The following is an 11,144-nucleotide window of genomic DNA, read 5'->3' on the forward strand; positions in this document are numbered from 1 at the left end:
GTGGGGAGATCACGCCTGGAATCTCAAAGTGACTCTTGATGATTTGACATTGGCTGAAGGGCCCAGAACATTTCCTGGCCCTTCCACACTGAGAATGGATGTCTGCTGGGAGATAGCAGCAAGGGGGTAAGGGTTTGGGAGCATCAGTGACTGATTCAGGAGCTTTGAATGGCAGAGATGTCTGGGATTTCCGATGGGGTGGGGCTGACGGTGAGGAAGCTGAGACCTGCTTGACCCTTTCAGAGTTTTCACCACTCTGGCGGCCAGGCTGGGAAGTGACAGCCCCTCAGGGTGTGCAAAGGAGGGCAGCCATTCTAACAAGGGATTCCATCCCGAGAGCCCTGGTTGAGGGGTACCAGGGGCAGCGATGACACTCTAGGTTAGTGTCCTGACAACATTTGCAAGTGGTTGCAATTGGGTACCCTCATTCGTGTCATTTTTGTTAAGATTTCAAGATTCCATCTAGGTGTCATTTTTAAATCTGTTGAAAAAAATACTGCATGCTGATCACTGGTCAGTTACCTGAGACTACCCTATCTTTGCTCCTGCTGAGTTAGTGTCCTAGGAAAGTCATGAAAAACATATTTGAGATTGAGCTATTTCATCGGGAAATGAAGGCTGACATTTGTGGTCCCGGTGGGCACTTTCACTTCAGTGTTAGACGCTTCCTGACATTGCTCATGAAAATAAAGTAATATTGGTAACGTTTTTTGCCCAGTACCTGGTCTCTGTTCTTCATGTTTGTAGGGGGAGGGGAGAAGGGGGAGGATAATTCCCCATCCCTTTTAGGAGTTTTCATGTAGCTTTTCTTCAGACATTATTGACCTCAAGGAAATCTGGAAAGAAAAGGTGCAAACCTCTGAGACACCTATTAAAATCCCAAAGGTCTTTCTAGGGACCCATTTTGAGTGGTTGCTTTGGGTTAGTTGGTGCAGTGCTCGGCATGCTGACTCTCTCAAGGGCTCCAAGTGACCAAATGTGACCAGTGAGTTGGTTTTTACAAAAGGCGGCCTGAAGGAGAAGGGGGTGATGGTCTGTCGCCAGGTTCCACCGTCCCTCAGGGCCCGCCGAGATGCCGGTCCCTGCCTGGCCAGCAGGCGGCGCGCACGCGCCGTCAGGCTGGGAGGAGAGGCGGGCCTCGCCCCCCCCACCCCCGGTCTCCTGGCCGGAACGTGCGCGCCCTCGATGCCAGGGTCGCGCACGCCGGGACTGGGGAGCCATTTCCGGGCGGGGAGGGGCGGGTCCGCCGGCGGTCGGCCCTCCAATCTCGGCGGCGGCGGCGGCGGCTGCAGGGGGAGCCCGCGCTCCGCTGCCGGCGAGTCGGTCGCGTGGTGAGGAGGAGCAGGGCCGGCGACAGGGAGAGGCTGAGGGAAGGAGCGGGGCGGCGGACTCGGGGCAGGGGAGTGCAGGGGGCCGCTGCGGCTCCGGAAAAGGGAGGGTCGGGCTGGCGCGGACGGCTCCTGGGTGGGCCGGGCAGGGGCGTGAAGAGGAGGAAGGAGGGCCCGGCGGACCGAAGGGTGCGGGCTGAGTGTGGGCGTGCCGAGCCCCTAGTTCTGAGGGAGCTGGGAGTGGGGGTGGGCCCGAGAGGGAGCCCCCGTCCCGCGGAGGTGGGAGCGGACCGGGACCGCCGCGATCTGCTGATCCTTCCTTACAGAGGAAGGGCTCCGGGCTGGGAGCGATGGAGTCGGCGGCGAGGCCAGCGGGGCTCGGGAGGCTGGACGCTGGGCTGGGCTGAGCTGAACCGAGCTGAGCTGAGCTGAGCTACCGGCGGCGTCCGACCCTCCTCCCTGCTGCGCTGGTGGGCTGGGCTCCCGGGCCCCGGGGCCGGGTCGGGGGCGGGCTGGGCGTTTCCCCGGGTGTCTACCTGGGGGGCGCGCTGGGTGGGAGGCTGGGTCTGGATTCGTTCGGTCAGCTGTGGGAGGGAGCACCGTGCCAGCAGGGTTGTGATTCGCTGGCTTGGGTGCTGAGGGGGTGGAGTGTCCTAGCTGCGAGTGAAATCGGAGCTCTCAAAGGAGGGAGAGAACCATTTCTTGACTGCTCCTGCGACTCTCGGCGGGCCGAGGCGACAGTTTGAAGCTCGAGAAGTAAACAAACCTGGTTCCCTTTTGCAGAGGGGAGGCGCCGAGAGGAGGGCTGGGGGAGGAAGATGCCGAGTACGGACCTTCTGATGTTGGTGAGTCTTTCCCAAACATCCTCCTGGTTATAAGGCACTTTGTCCCTTAAGTTTTATTTTTAGTCGAGAGGATCTGAGTGTGTGGATCTCGCTCCTGGTGCTTGCTTTTGGTAGCCGAGCGTTTCTGCTCCCCTTTTAGTTCGGGTGTGCTGGTTGGGATGGATAAATGCTGATTTACATATACGAATATGTTTGTATTTAATGAATGCGAAGAATCTTTTACAGAATTCTTGTGGTTGATTTTAATCTCTCCCTTTCCATACTCCCAGAACGGTTTTAAAACTTGTATTCAGTTTTGCCTGCGTCTGCCCTGTACTCGTTGATAAGCGTTTGTCTCTCAGACTAGACTTAAGACTCCTCAGAAAACAGATAATCATGTCTTACATGTTTAAAGATGAATAAACAGCTGTCATAGTGCTCTGTCTATAGTAAGTGCTAAACACATGCTTGTCGAGTTAAACTAATTTGAATTTAAGTTTTCCTCTTGGGCTGAGGAATAGTCCCTGCTTTGGTAGAGTCTTGTTTTTTCCTCTAGAGATTTCTGTGCTTATTTCTCCCCACCCCCTCCACCCCTCCCCAGCAGGGAGAATAGCATTGCAAAATGAGTGTTTCCCAAAATGAGCTTTTATTCTTGGGACATTTATGATTCCATAGAGGGACTTTTTTGGGGGGTATTGTGGGGAGCCCGTGGCTTTCTAATAGCTATCTCTAAAAACAGCATTTTGTTTTTAATAAGCTACTTCTCCGAGTCTGATGTGTCTTTGTGCAAAAACACTGATTTCAGAACAATTCATCTCCCTCTCTTTATCTCACTCTCCCAGAGAGCTGGTAGCTGTCACTGGGAAATGGGCAAAAAAAACTAGCAGTAAGGTTTTTTGTTTTTGTTTTTTAAATACCCAGTGCTGACTTTCTGTAGTGGCAAAACCTGTAAGGTCTGTGGGAGGGATAAAGAAGGAAATCAAGTGCTGATTAGTGCTGGTTTGAGGCAGAGACCAAGGATGGTTTTAGAGACCGAGGTAAATACTTGGCTTATTCAAAGATCCTGATAAAGAGTTCACTTAAAGTAGCTTTTTGCTTCAAATTTCATGGATTGCCAGTAGATAATCCTTATTTATTATGAAATTTTAAATTCTTATTGCAGGAGCCATGTATTAAAAAAATTGGAAGCTATACATAAGCAAAAGGAAGCAACCCCCCAATGATTACACTATTCAGAAATAAACACCTTAGAGGGTTAATGTAGAATGATTTGTAACGATTGGCAGTTTGTTTTTCCCCTTACAGACGGATCAATATGTTGATGGAAATTAAGATTTCCTTGTGTAAGGAAATCTTCATGGCCTGAGATGAGCTTGTGACTTCTTGGGCCCGTGTGCTCTCTTGAAAGGTGTGGCCAGTCAGGGCTTTTATTCAGGGTGTTAACTTGGGCATCTGTTTTGTTTTGAAGCATTTCTCTGGCCACCACCATTAGTTTTCATTTCCTCATTTGATAAGCTAGAGTATTACGGGTGTTCATTTGCTTGTTGGTATAAGGAATACATTCACATGGACAATGACTGGCTCTCGAGAATCCTAACTCTCTGAGGATACTGTACATGTTCCTTGAGGTGCTTTCTCTGGGAAAGCTGTTATTCTTTGCCTGTGCTGCGTTTTTGAGGCCAAATGGTAAAGCACCAGTGGCCAGGGCCGGGTTCTTGATGAAGGCAGTAAACGGTCATTATCTGCATTCTTTAGCTACTTTGTGTGAAGTGGAAGATGTTCTGGGCCCTCTAACAGGGAAGAAAGGACCTCAGGTAATAAAAAAAAAAAAAAAATAGCCTCCATGCCAGGCAGTGGGTTGTAGAGCCGCAGAAGTAGAAGCAATCTTGGAGGCCGTGTGATGCAACTTCTCACTTAGATTGTATGTGAATCCTTTTTAGAGCATATCTGATGAATGGATAGCCTGTCATCCATCCTTTCTGCTGGGGGAATAAGATGGGCATAAGCTGGTTCACAATCCAGGGTGGACCCAGGAATAATAACATACAACTGGTAGCTAACATTTATTGAACATGTCTTACATATTAGGTGCGGAAACAGATACTCTCCATGTTCATTGAATTTTCACAAAAACCCTTTGAAAAACATGCCGGCATCCTCCTCTTGTAGGTGAAAAACCAGGCTCAGAGAGGGTACTGCTGCTGTGAGCTGGTGGAGCCTCATTTGAACTCCAGCTAGTCTGACGTCAGATCCTTCCTTCTGCCTTTTTTTTTTTTTTTTTAAGATTTTATTTATTTATTTGATAGAAGACACAGCAAGAGAGGGAACACAAGCAGGGGGAGCGGGAGAGGGAGAAGTTGTCTTCCTGCTGAGCAGGGAGCTCAATGTGGGGCTCAATCCCAGGACCCTGGGATCATGACCTGAGCCAAAGGCAGACACCTAACCACTGAGCCACCCAGGCGCCCCCTTTTCTACTTTGTGATGCTGCCTTGGACCACACTGCGCACAGCGACAGAGGTTGCTGAGCTCTTTGAGTGACGGGACAGGGGTTCCTGTGGGGCAAGGGGGCAGCATAGCTCTGTCCCCTGAGGGGGGCACTTTGGAAACCCATGTGGGGGTGCTTTTGTTTTCTAGTATGGTCCTGTCTGAAAATACATGCTACGTGAGACAGATCTTCTGATTTATTTTCTCCTACCTTGGCAGTTAGGGCATTATGCCGAGATTTTTAAAAGTTATGTTCACACAGGTAGTCTTTGAATTCTGTTTCAGAACCATAAAAGGGGCATACGAAGTATTTGTTCTAATAAGAGGGCGGCAAATTTGATAGTGTTGGAAACTGCTTATGTGGACAGTATCCTGTGGCACAAAAGCATGAAGATGAACCAGAGTTGATAAGCCTTATCCTACTCCATACTGTAGGGCTGCGGCCGCCATCTGCCATGCCTTCCTGCCCTACTCTTTGCCCTCATTTGATAAGGATGGTTTGCCTGAGTTTTTCCATTTGCTCACTTGTGTCATGAACTGTAGTACTTTCCACCTGTGTCTCAAAGAGAATGAAAGGGGGGAGGGTATTCATCTGAGACCCACGATGCTTTCAGAAGGATTTCAAATCCAGATTTTTTTTTTTAGCAGTTTCTCTCCACTTTGCCCACATTCTTTTCACCCATGTTCTCCTCCTCCCTGGTGCTAGGGTATGGTGTCACTTTGTAAGTTGTCAAATACTTAGAGCTTTTAAGAAAAGAGTAAGTCTGCTCCTTTGGGTGTCTTTTCTCTTTTCTCATCTGGTGACTCATTCACGCCATGGCAGTGCTGGGTGGAGGTGGAGTGCTCGTTTATCTGGGGCCAAGGTTCTCGGCTGTGATTTTGCTCCCCAGGAACATTCAGCAATGTCTGGAGGCACTTTTGGTTGTCCTACTGAGTGCTAGAGGTCAGGAATGCAACTACAGGCCCTATTGTGCATTTAGCACTCCACCACCAAGAACTATGTGGCCTAAAATGTCGGTAACGCTTAGGTTGAGAAACCCTGGTCCAAGGTTCCTTAACACAGGTAATAGCGTCTGTGTAGCCCTGGCATTCATGTGGGTGAGAGATGGGGCCTTTTCTTAGAGTTCGGTGGGTCTGTTCCGGTGCTCCTTCGGGTTATTTTGTCCATGGACCAAGTCCTGCTTTGGAATGTCTGTATTGGACTGTATACAGCACAGTCTTCTGTAATACAGTAAAATCTTGAGAAATGCTTTCCTTCACAGCATCTCTGAAGCACTCTTGATTTGGAAACAGTAAGCCTGTCTTGGTTTTGTTTTTTGGGTTCAAAATGGAATCTTTCCAGATCTCAGAGCTTTTATCTTTTGAGCCTTGAATCTCTCTTAGGCATGCTTTCTTTCTGAATGTCAGGTTGGATTTGAGCCATAAGCCAAAAGATCGACTTTGAATCTGGTATCTTGTTTGTAGGATTGTCTAGGGAAAAAAGGGAAAATTCATTAGGGCTGGTAGGACCTTTAAAATTTTGGTGACCATTTGAACGGCCCTTGTAAGATGGCACCATGTTTGGCATTGTCCAGTCTTACTGGTAAAGCAAAACTACAATAACAAGTTCGATAATTCCTCCAGCCATGGGGTGGAAGGAGGGGTGATAAATAATAGATAAATGCCAAATCCCAGTATTTGGCTTGGCTTTGCAGTCTGTGTGTCAGGAGCTTTTAGTGCTGTTTGCTTTCTTAATTAGGCTCTTCCCAAACATACAGTTTGTACACATTGGTGGCAAACCTGGGAATCATTTTGGGATTAAGAATTTCCCATAGGGAATTGATTTAGAGTGACTCAGTCCGTATGTGGAAATGTATAGAGCACAACTACTGAGAGGAAAACCATTGGGGGGTAAGAAGAAACAGGCATCTGGGAAGATGGAATGGTGCAGGCTGAAGAGAGGGTTGGATATATCTGCAATCTCCTGGCACCCTCCGGTAGTGTGATTGAGGAGAAGAAAGGACTGTTTACAAAGCTGGGTAGAGTTAAGGAGACCCATAGGGGTTGGTGAAACGCCTCAGGGTTAAGAGTCATCATTATTCTTAGGCCTGAGTGGGCAAAGAGAGAGAGTAGCTTCTGGAATCTTGAAAGTTTAGCTGGAGGAGAGGGTAACCTGTAGGAATGCTGCCACTGCCAACTGGTACCATAGCAGGAAGGGAATCGGGGAATACATACCTCACACCCTTCCTTTTCCCACCCTCTGATCTCACGATGGAGCCTTTCCTCAGCCAAACCCAGCTGGAAACGAGAGGATAAGGAAAGGAGCCTGGGAGGTTTAATTCATAGAGGGCGGTCCTGTGAGGCACAGGGTGGGTGGAGAAGGTTGGATAGAGGATCTGGAGGAGCCAGGGGAGGATAGCCAGCATGCTCAAGTTGAGGTCAAGTTCATTCTGAGAGGCACAAGCGAGAAGATAGCTTGTTAGTAGAGTCTCGAAGAAGGGATAGAACACAGAATGTTATAGAAAAGGAATGTTCTCACTGATAAGAGAAGGATAGATTCAGAGGCAAAATGTTGCCACAGCTTTGGCAAGGCGGGAGCTGCTTTTTTCCAGGAGTAGCCTTAGAATCTTAATTGCCTGAAGGGCATTGAGAGATCCTGCAGTCCAGCTTCCCTTGCTGTGTGGAAATCCTTTCCATGGTCCCCTGCCAGGGGTGCGTGCAGAGTGCTTTCTCATGGAGTTCTTTCCATTGTTGGACAGCTTTAATTGTAGAAAGCGTTCCTTTTGTCCAGATCACTGACATATCCGGGAGGGTTAGGTTTGGCTGCCTATAAAAGAAAAACTAAAGTAATAGAGATTTTTAAAGGTAGAAATGAATTTCTCTAAAGTAAGAGAAAGCCAGAGTAGATACTTCTTGGCTGCTTTGGCTGTTCCTAGGGCTTTGAGGAGGTTCTACCAAACGCGGTGTGTCCCCTTCTGGTCCAGCATAGCTGCCCTGAGCTTGAGCTGTTACATTCATGTTTTATTTGGTAGGAACAGCAAAGGCAAGGAGAAGGTCTTGCCCTCCTTTTTAATTAAAAATGTTTTCATATGAAATTTGTTATACATATAGAGAGCTATATAAAGCACTTATCTGTATTTTAAAGGATAAAGGTAAAACAGTCATACACTCTCCCCAGGTTAAGAAATAAGAGTATTTATTCCCAGTCCCATGTGCCTCACCCTGATTATATCTCCTTTCTTCCCCTCTAGGGATAACTATCCTGATTTTTGGAATAATTAATCTCTTGCTGTGTTACCAAAAAAAAAGTTACCACTTACATATATGTCCCTAAGTTTAGTTTTGTTCATTTTTTAACTTGCTGTAAATCTGTGTATATGTATCTTTTGGCGATTTCCTTATGTTGCTCAGTATTTGTGAGACTCCTCTATGTTGTTACATGTAGTTATTGGAGTTTCTAGTTCATTCATTTTCATTGTTGCCCAGTGCCTCACTGTATGACTACCACAGTTTATCCAGTGCATGATGGTGGGTACTTAGGTGGTTTCCAGTTTGGGGCTCTTTTGAACATTACCGTAGTGAACTTCCTTGTATATGACAGTTTTTCTGGGATTTCCTCCTGGGAGTAGAGTGGCTGCATTGTACCTTCACTTGTTAACGCCAAACTTTGCAGAAGTGGATGCAGTTTATACTCCTAGCAGCAGTGTATGAGAGTTTTTGTTTCTGTGCAGTTTGACAGACTTGGTACTTAAAAGCTTTTTATACTTTTTGCCATTCTGGGAGGGTAAAATCTAATTGATTCCCATATGCATTTCCCTGATTACTCCTGAGGGTAGGTGTCCTTCTCTTTGTATCTGGAGTGTTTTGTGGGGTGCCTCTTCCCATCTTCAACACTTTCTCAATCATTTATTTCTCCTTGTAGTTGTAGTAGATTTTGTTATATGTACTTTGAGATTTTGTTACTAGGTGCATGCGGATTTAAAATGATCACATCTTACCTAGTAAGTTGCGCTTTTAACCTAATAGTGCGTTTTGACTTGCTATAATACAGCTGCATGAGCTTTTTGTCCTGAAATGGGGAAACTGTAAATGCTTGATGAAATTGAATGAGTGTCTTGCCGATTGTATAGGCAGGAACTGCAGAACAGTCTTTATCCTGGTTCGTTTTTCTGGCATACTGCTGTTTATATGGCCTGTTATCACTGACAGTGGATAAATCACTTTTGAATTTAAGAAAAAAAAAGGTAGTTTTCTTTTTTGAGGAGGAACTTGCATACAGTAGAGGCAGGAATCTTAATTATACAGCTCAGTAACATTTGCATGTGGTTACACTGTGCTCACTGCCTAGATACTAAGAATGTCCAGCCTCCCAGCAAGTTCTTCCTTCCCTCCCATTTGGACCCACCAGGGTTATCCTTCTCACTTCGGCTTTGTTTTGCTGATTTTTGCAGTCAAATGCTCTACCCCTGAGCTATACCCCCTGTTTTGCTGATTTTTGAACCTCATAAATGGAGACATACAGTATGTTTTATTTCGAGTGTCCTTTTTGCCGAATCTGCGAGCTGCAGCCGTGCTCTTATGTAGCAATAGTTTTAAAAATCATAGCTGTGTGGTTTTACATGTATAAAATGCCGCAGTTTAAAAAAATACTGCAGTTTATTCCTTCTATAGTTGGTGAACATTTGTGTTTCTAGTTGTTGGCTGTTTTCAGTGACACTGCTACATTCTTGAATATGTCTTTGGGTAAACATAGCATTGCCAGGTCATGAGGCCTGCTACCAGATGGGTTTCCCAAGTGGTTGTACCAATTTATACTCCCACAGGATTTTCTTAATGTGTAACTTGTGCTTTTAGCTTTTGGGCAGCGAATCTTAGATTTCTGTTACCTGCACATTAGATGTAGGAAGACAGCATTGAGAACTCTGTCCTGAAGTAGGGTAGGCACTTTTAAAGTGTGAAATGTCCTTCCTTTTCTGTAATTTCCCCGGAGAGTAAAAGCCTACTATGTTCTTATTTATCTTGTCTCTAACTATTAATAAACATTTGATGGAAAGAGAGCAACCTGGGTTCTCTGTTGAGAAGCAGCTGTTGTAGTGTATTTACACTTTGTGCTCCATCCTGGGGAGACCTTTTTTTTTTTTTTTTTTCTGGAGGCTTTTCTGAAAGCATTTAAATGTATTCCTTTGAAATGCATTTTGGCAGAGAGGACTGATATATTCTCTTTTAAAACCACTGTGAGTTCTAGTCTTACTGGTGCTGAAACAATTGAGGCAAATAGAAAATTCTGTTTTCATACTCTAGTAAGAAGGACTCTAGAGACCAAAAACAAGAATGCCTCCAGGGACCTGCTCCCTGTGTAGCTGCATTGCAGCCAGGGTGGACGAAGGCCTAGGAATAAGCTACCCAGCCCTTTTTGATAAACTTGTGATTTCAAGTGCTTTCCCAAGAGTCATAACAGTAGTAATCAAACAGCAATCTATCCCCATGCCTGAAATCAGGCTTGTGATCTGTAAATAGGAGTAGGTAACCAATATAATCCTGTTTTGTAGGTGAGAGGGCGCTTGCAACCTTCTGATTGAGTTAGTTGGAGGCTGAGAGTTGACTTACCTCTGTCTTATTAAACATCGGCATCTGTAAGATAGTACTTAAGCTAGTACGATGTAGGCAGGGGAAGCAAACCACTTAGAACCTCTCCCTGCTCTGCCTGTGGGACTTCGCTGGGGACATGGCAGAGCTCACTTTGCCTTGCTGCTCACTGAGCAGGAAAGGAAAGCATTTATCATCAGAGATTCAGGTTCATCAAATATTTAGTAAGTGTTCATTATCGGCAGTCAGTCTCTTACCCCCTGACTGCGCAGTCACAGCCACCCTATGAGTAGCTACTTGAGGTGTCTGTTTGTCTTGTGAACTTTTTGTTGAATGACAACAATGGCATCTGTTTTTGCAGATCAGCAAAATCCAGCTGCATAGAGGCTCAGTCATATGCCAGAGGTCGCACAGAGCTCACATTAGTAGAGTAGAAGCCTCTGCTCACCAGTGCAGACTTTCCAGGGCACCGCAGCTGTTTGTAGGACACGATTAACAGACATTCAGTGAGTCTCCAGGAGTGGTGATGAGTGTCGGCTCAGAACAGCACCCAGAACCGGCTGTCCTTTCTTCATATCCTTGGTAGTGGCTGGAGCACTGGTTTATGAGCTGCCAGGGGAGAAAGTGTTTTTTGTTTGTTTGTTTGTTTGTTTGTTTTATTTCATTCTTTTAGCAGTTAGTAGTTCTGTTTATGGACTCTTAAAAAATACATACCTTTAGGCAATAATGACCTGCTTTGTCTAGTTTATACATAATTGCTCTACAGATTTCTGAGTTATCTTTAGATACTCAGGATTGGTTTCACTTGGAGTCCAAAGCTTTGCTCTCTGTTTCTGGAACTGCAGAGTTTCTGCTGTTTTTGGCCCATACCACAGCTTTTTTTCAGAAAGGCCTTTAGGCATTTTTTTTTTTTTTTTTTTTTTTTTTTTTTTTTTTTTTTTTT

The 11,144-nt window shown here is 45.9% G+C and overlaps 1 protein-coding gene across 3 annotated transcripts in view; it reads left to right on the forward strand.

The window, feature by feature from the left end:
• The first annotated feature begins 1,234 nt into the window (after positions 1 to 1,234).
• Positions 1,235 to 11,144, forward strand: part of SGPL1 (sphingosine-1-phosphate lyase 1) — a 51,827-nt gene continuing 41,917 nt past the window's right edge. For 2 of the 3 annotated variants that reach the window (XM_059397655.1, XM_059397658.1), the window contains exons 1-2: positions 1,345 to 1,798; positions 2,112 to 2,173. In XM_059397655.1, coding sequence (XP_059253638.1) covers positions 2,147 to 2,173 — 27 coding nt within the window. In that variant the 5' untranslated portion in view covers positions 1,345 to 1,798; positions 2,112 to 2,146. The other variant, XM_059397657.1, reaches the window with a different exon arrangement.

This window comes from Mustela nigripes, chromosome 4 (genome assembly GCF_022355385.1).
Source record: "Mustela nigripes isolate SB6536 chromosome 4, MUSNIG.SB6536, whole genome shotgun sequence".
Taxonomy (NCBI): domain Eukaryota; kingdom Metazoa; phylum Chordata; class Mammalia; order Carnivora; family Mustelidae; genus Mustela; species Mustela nigripes.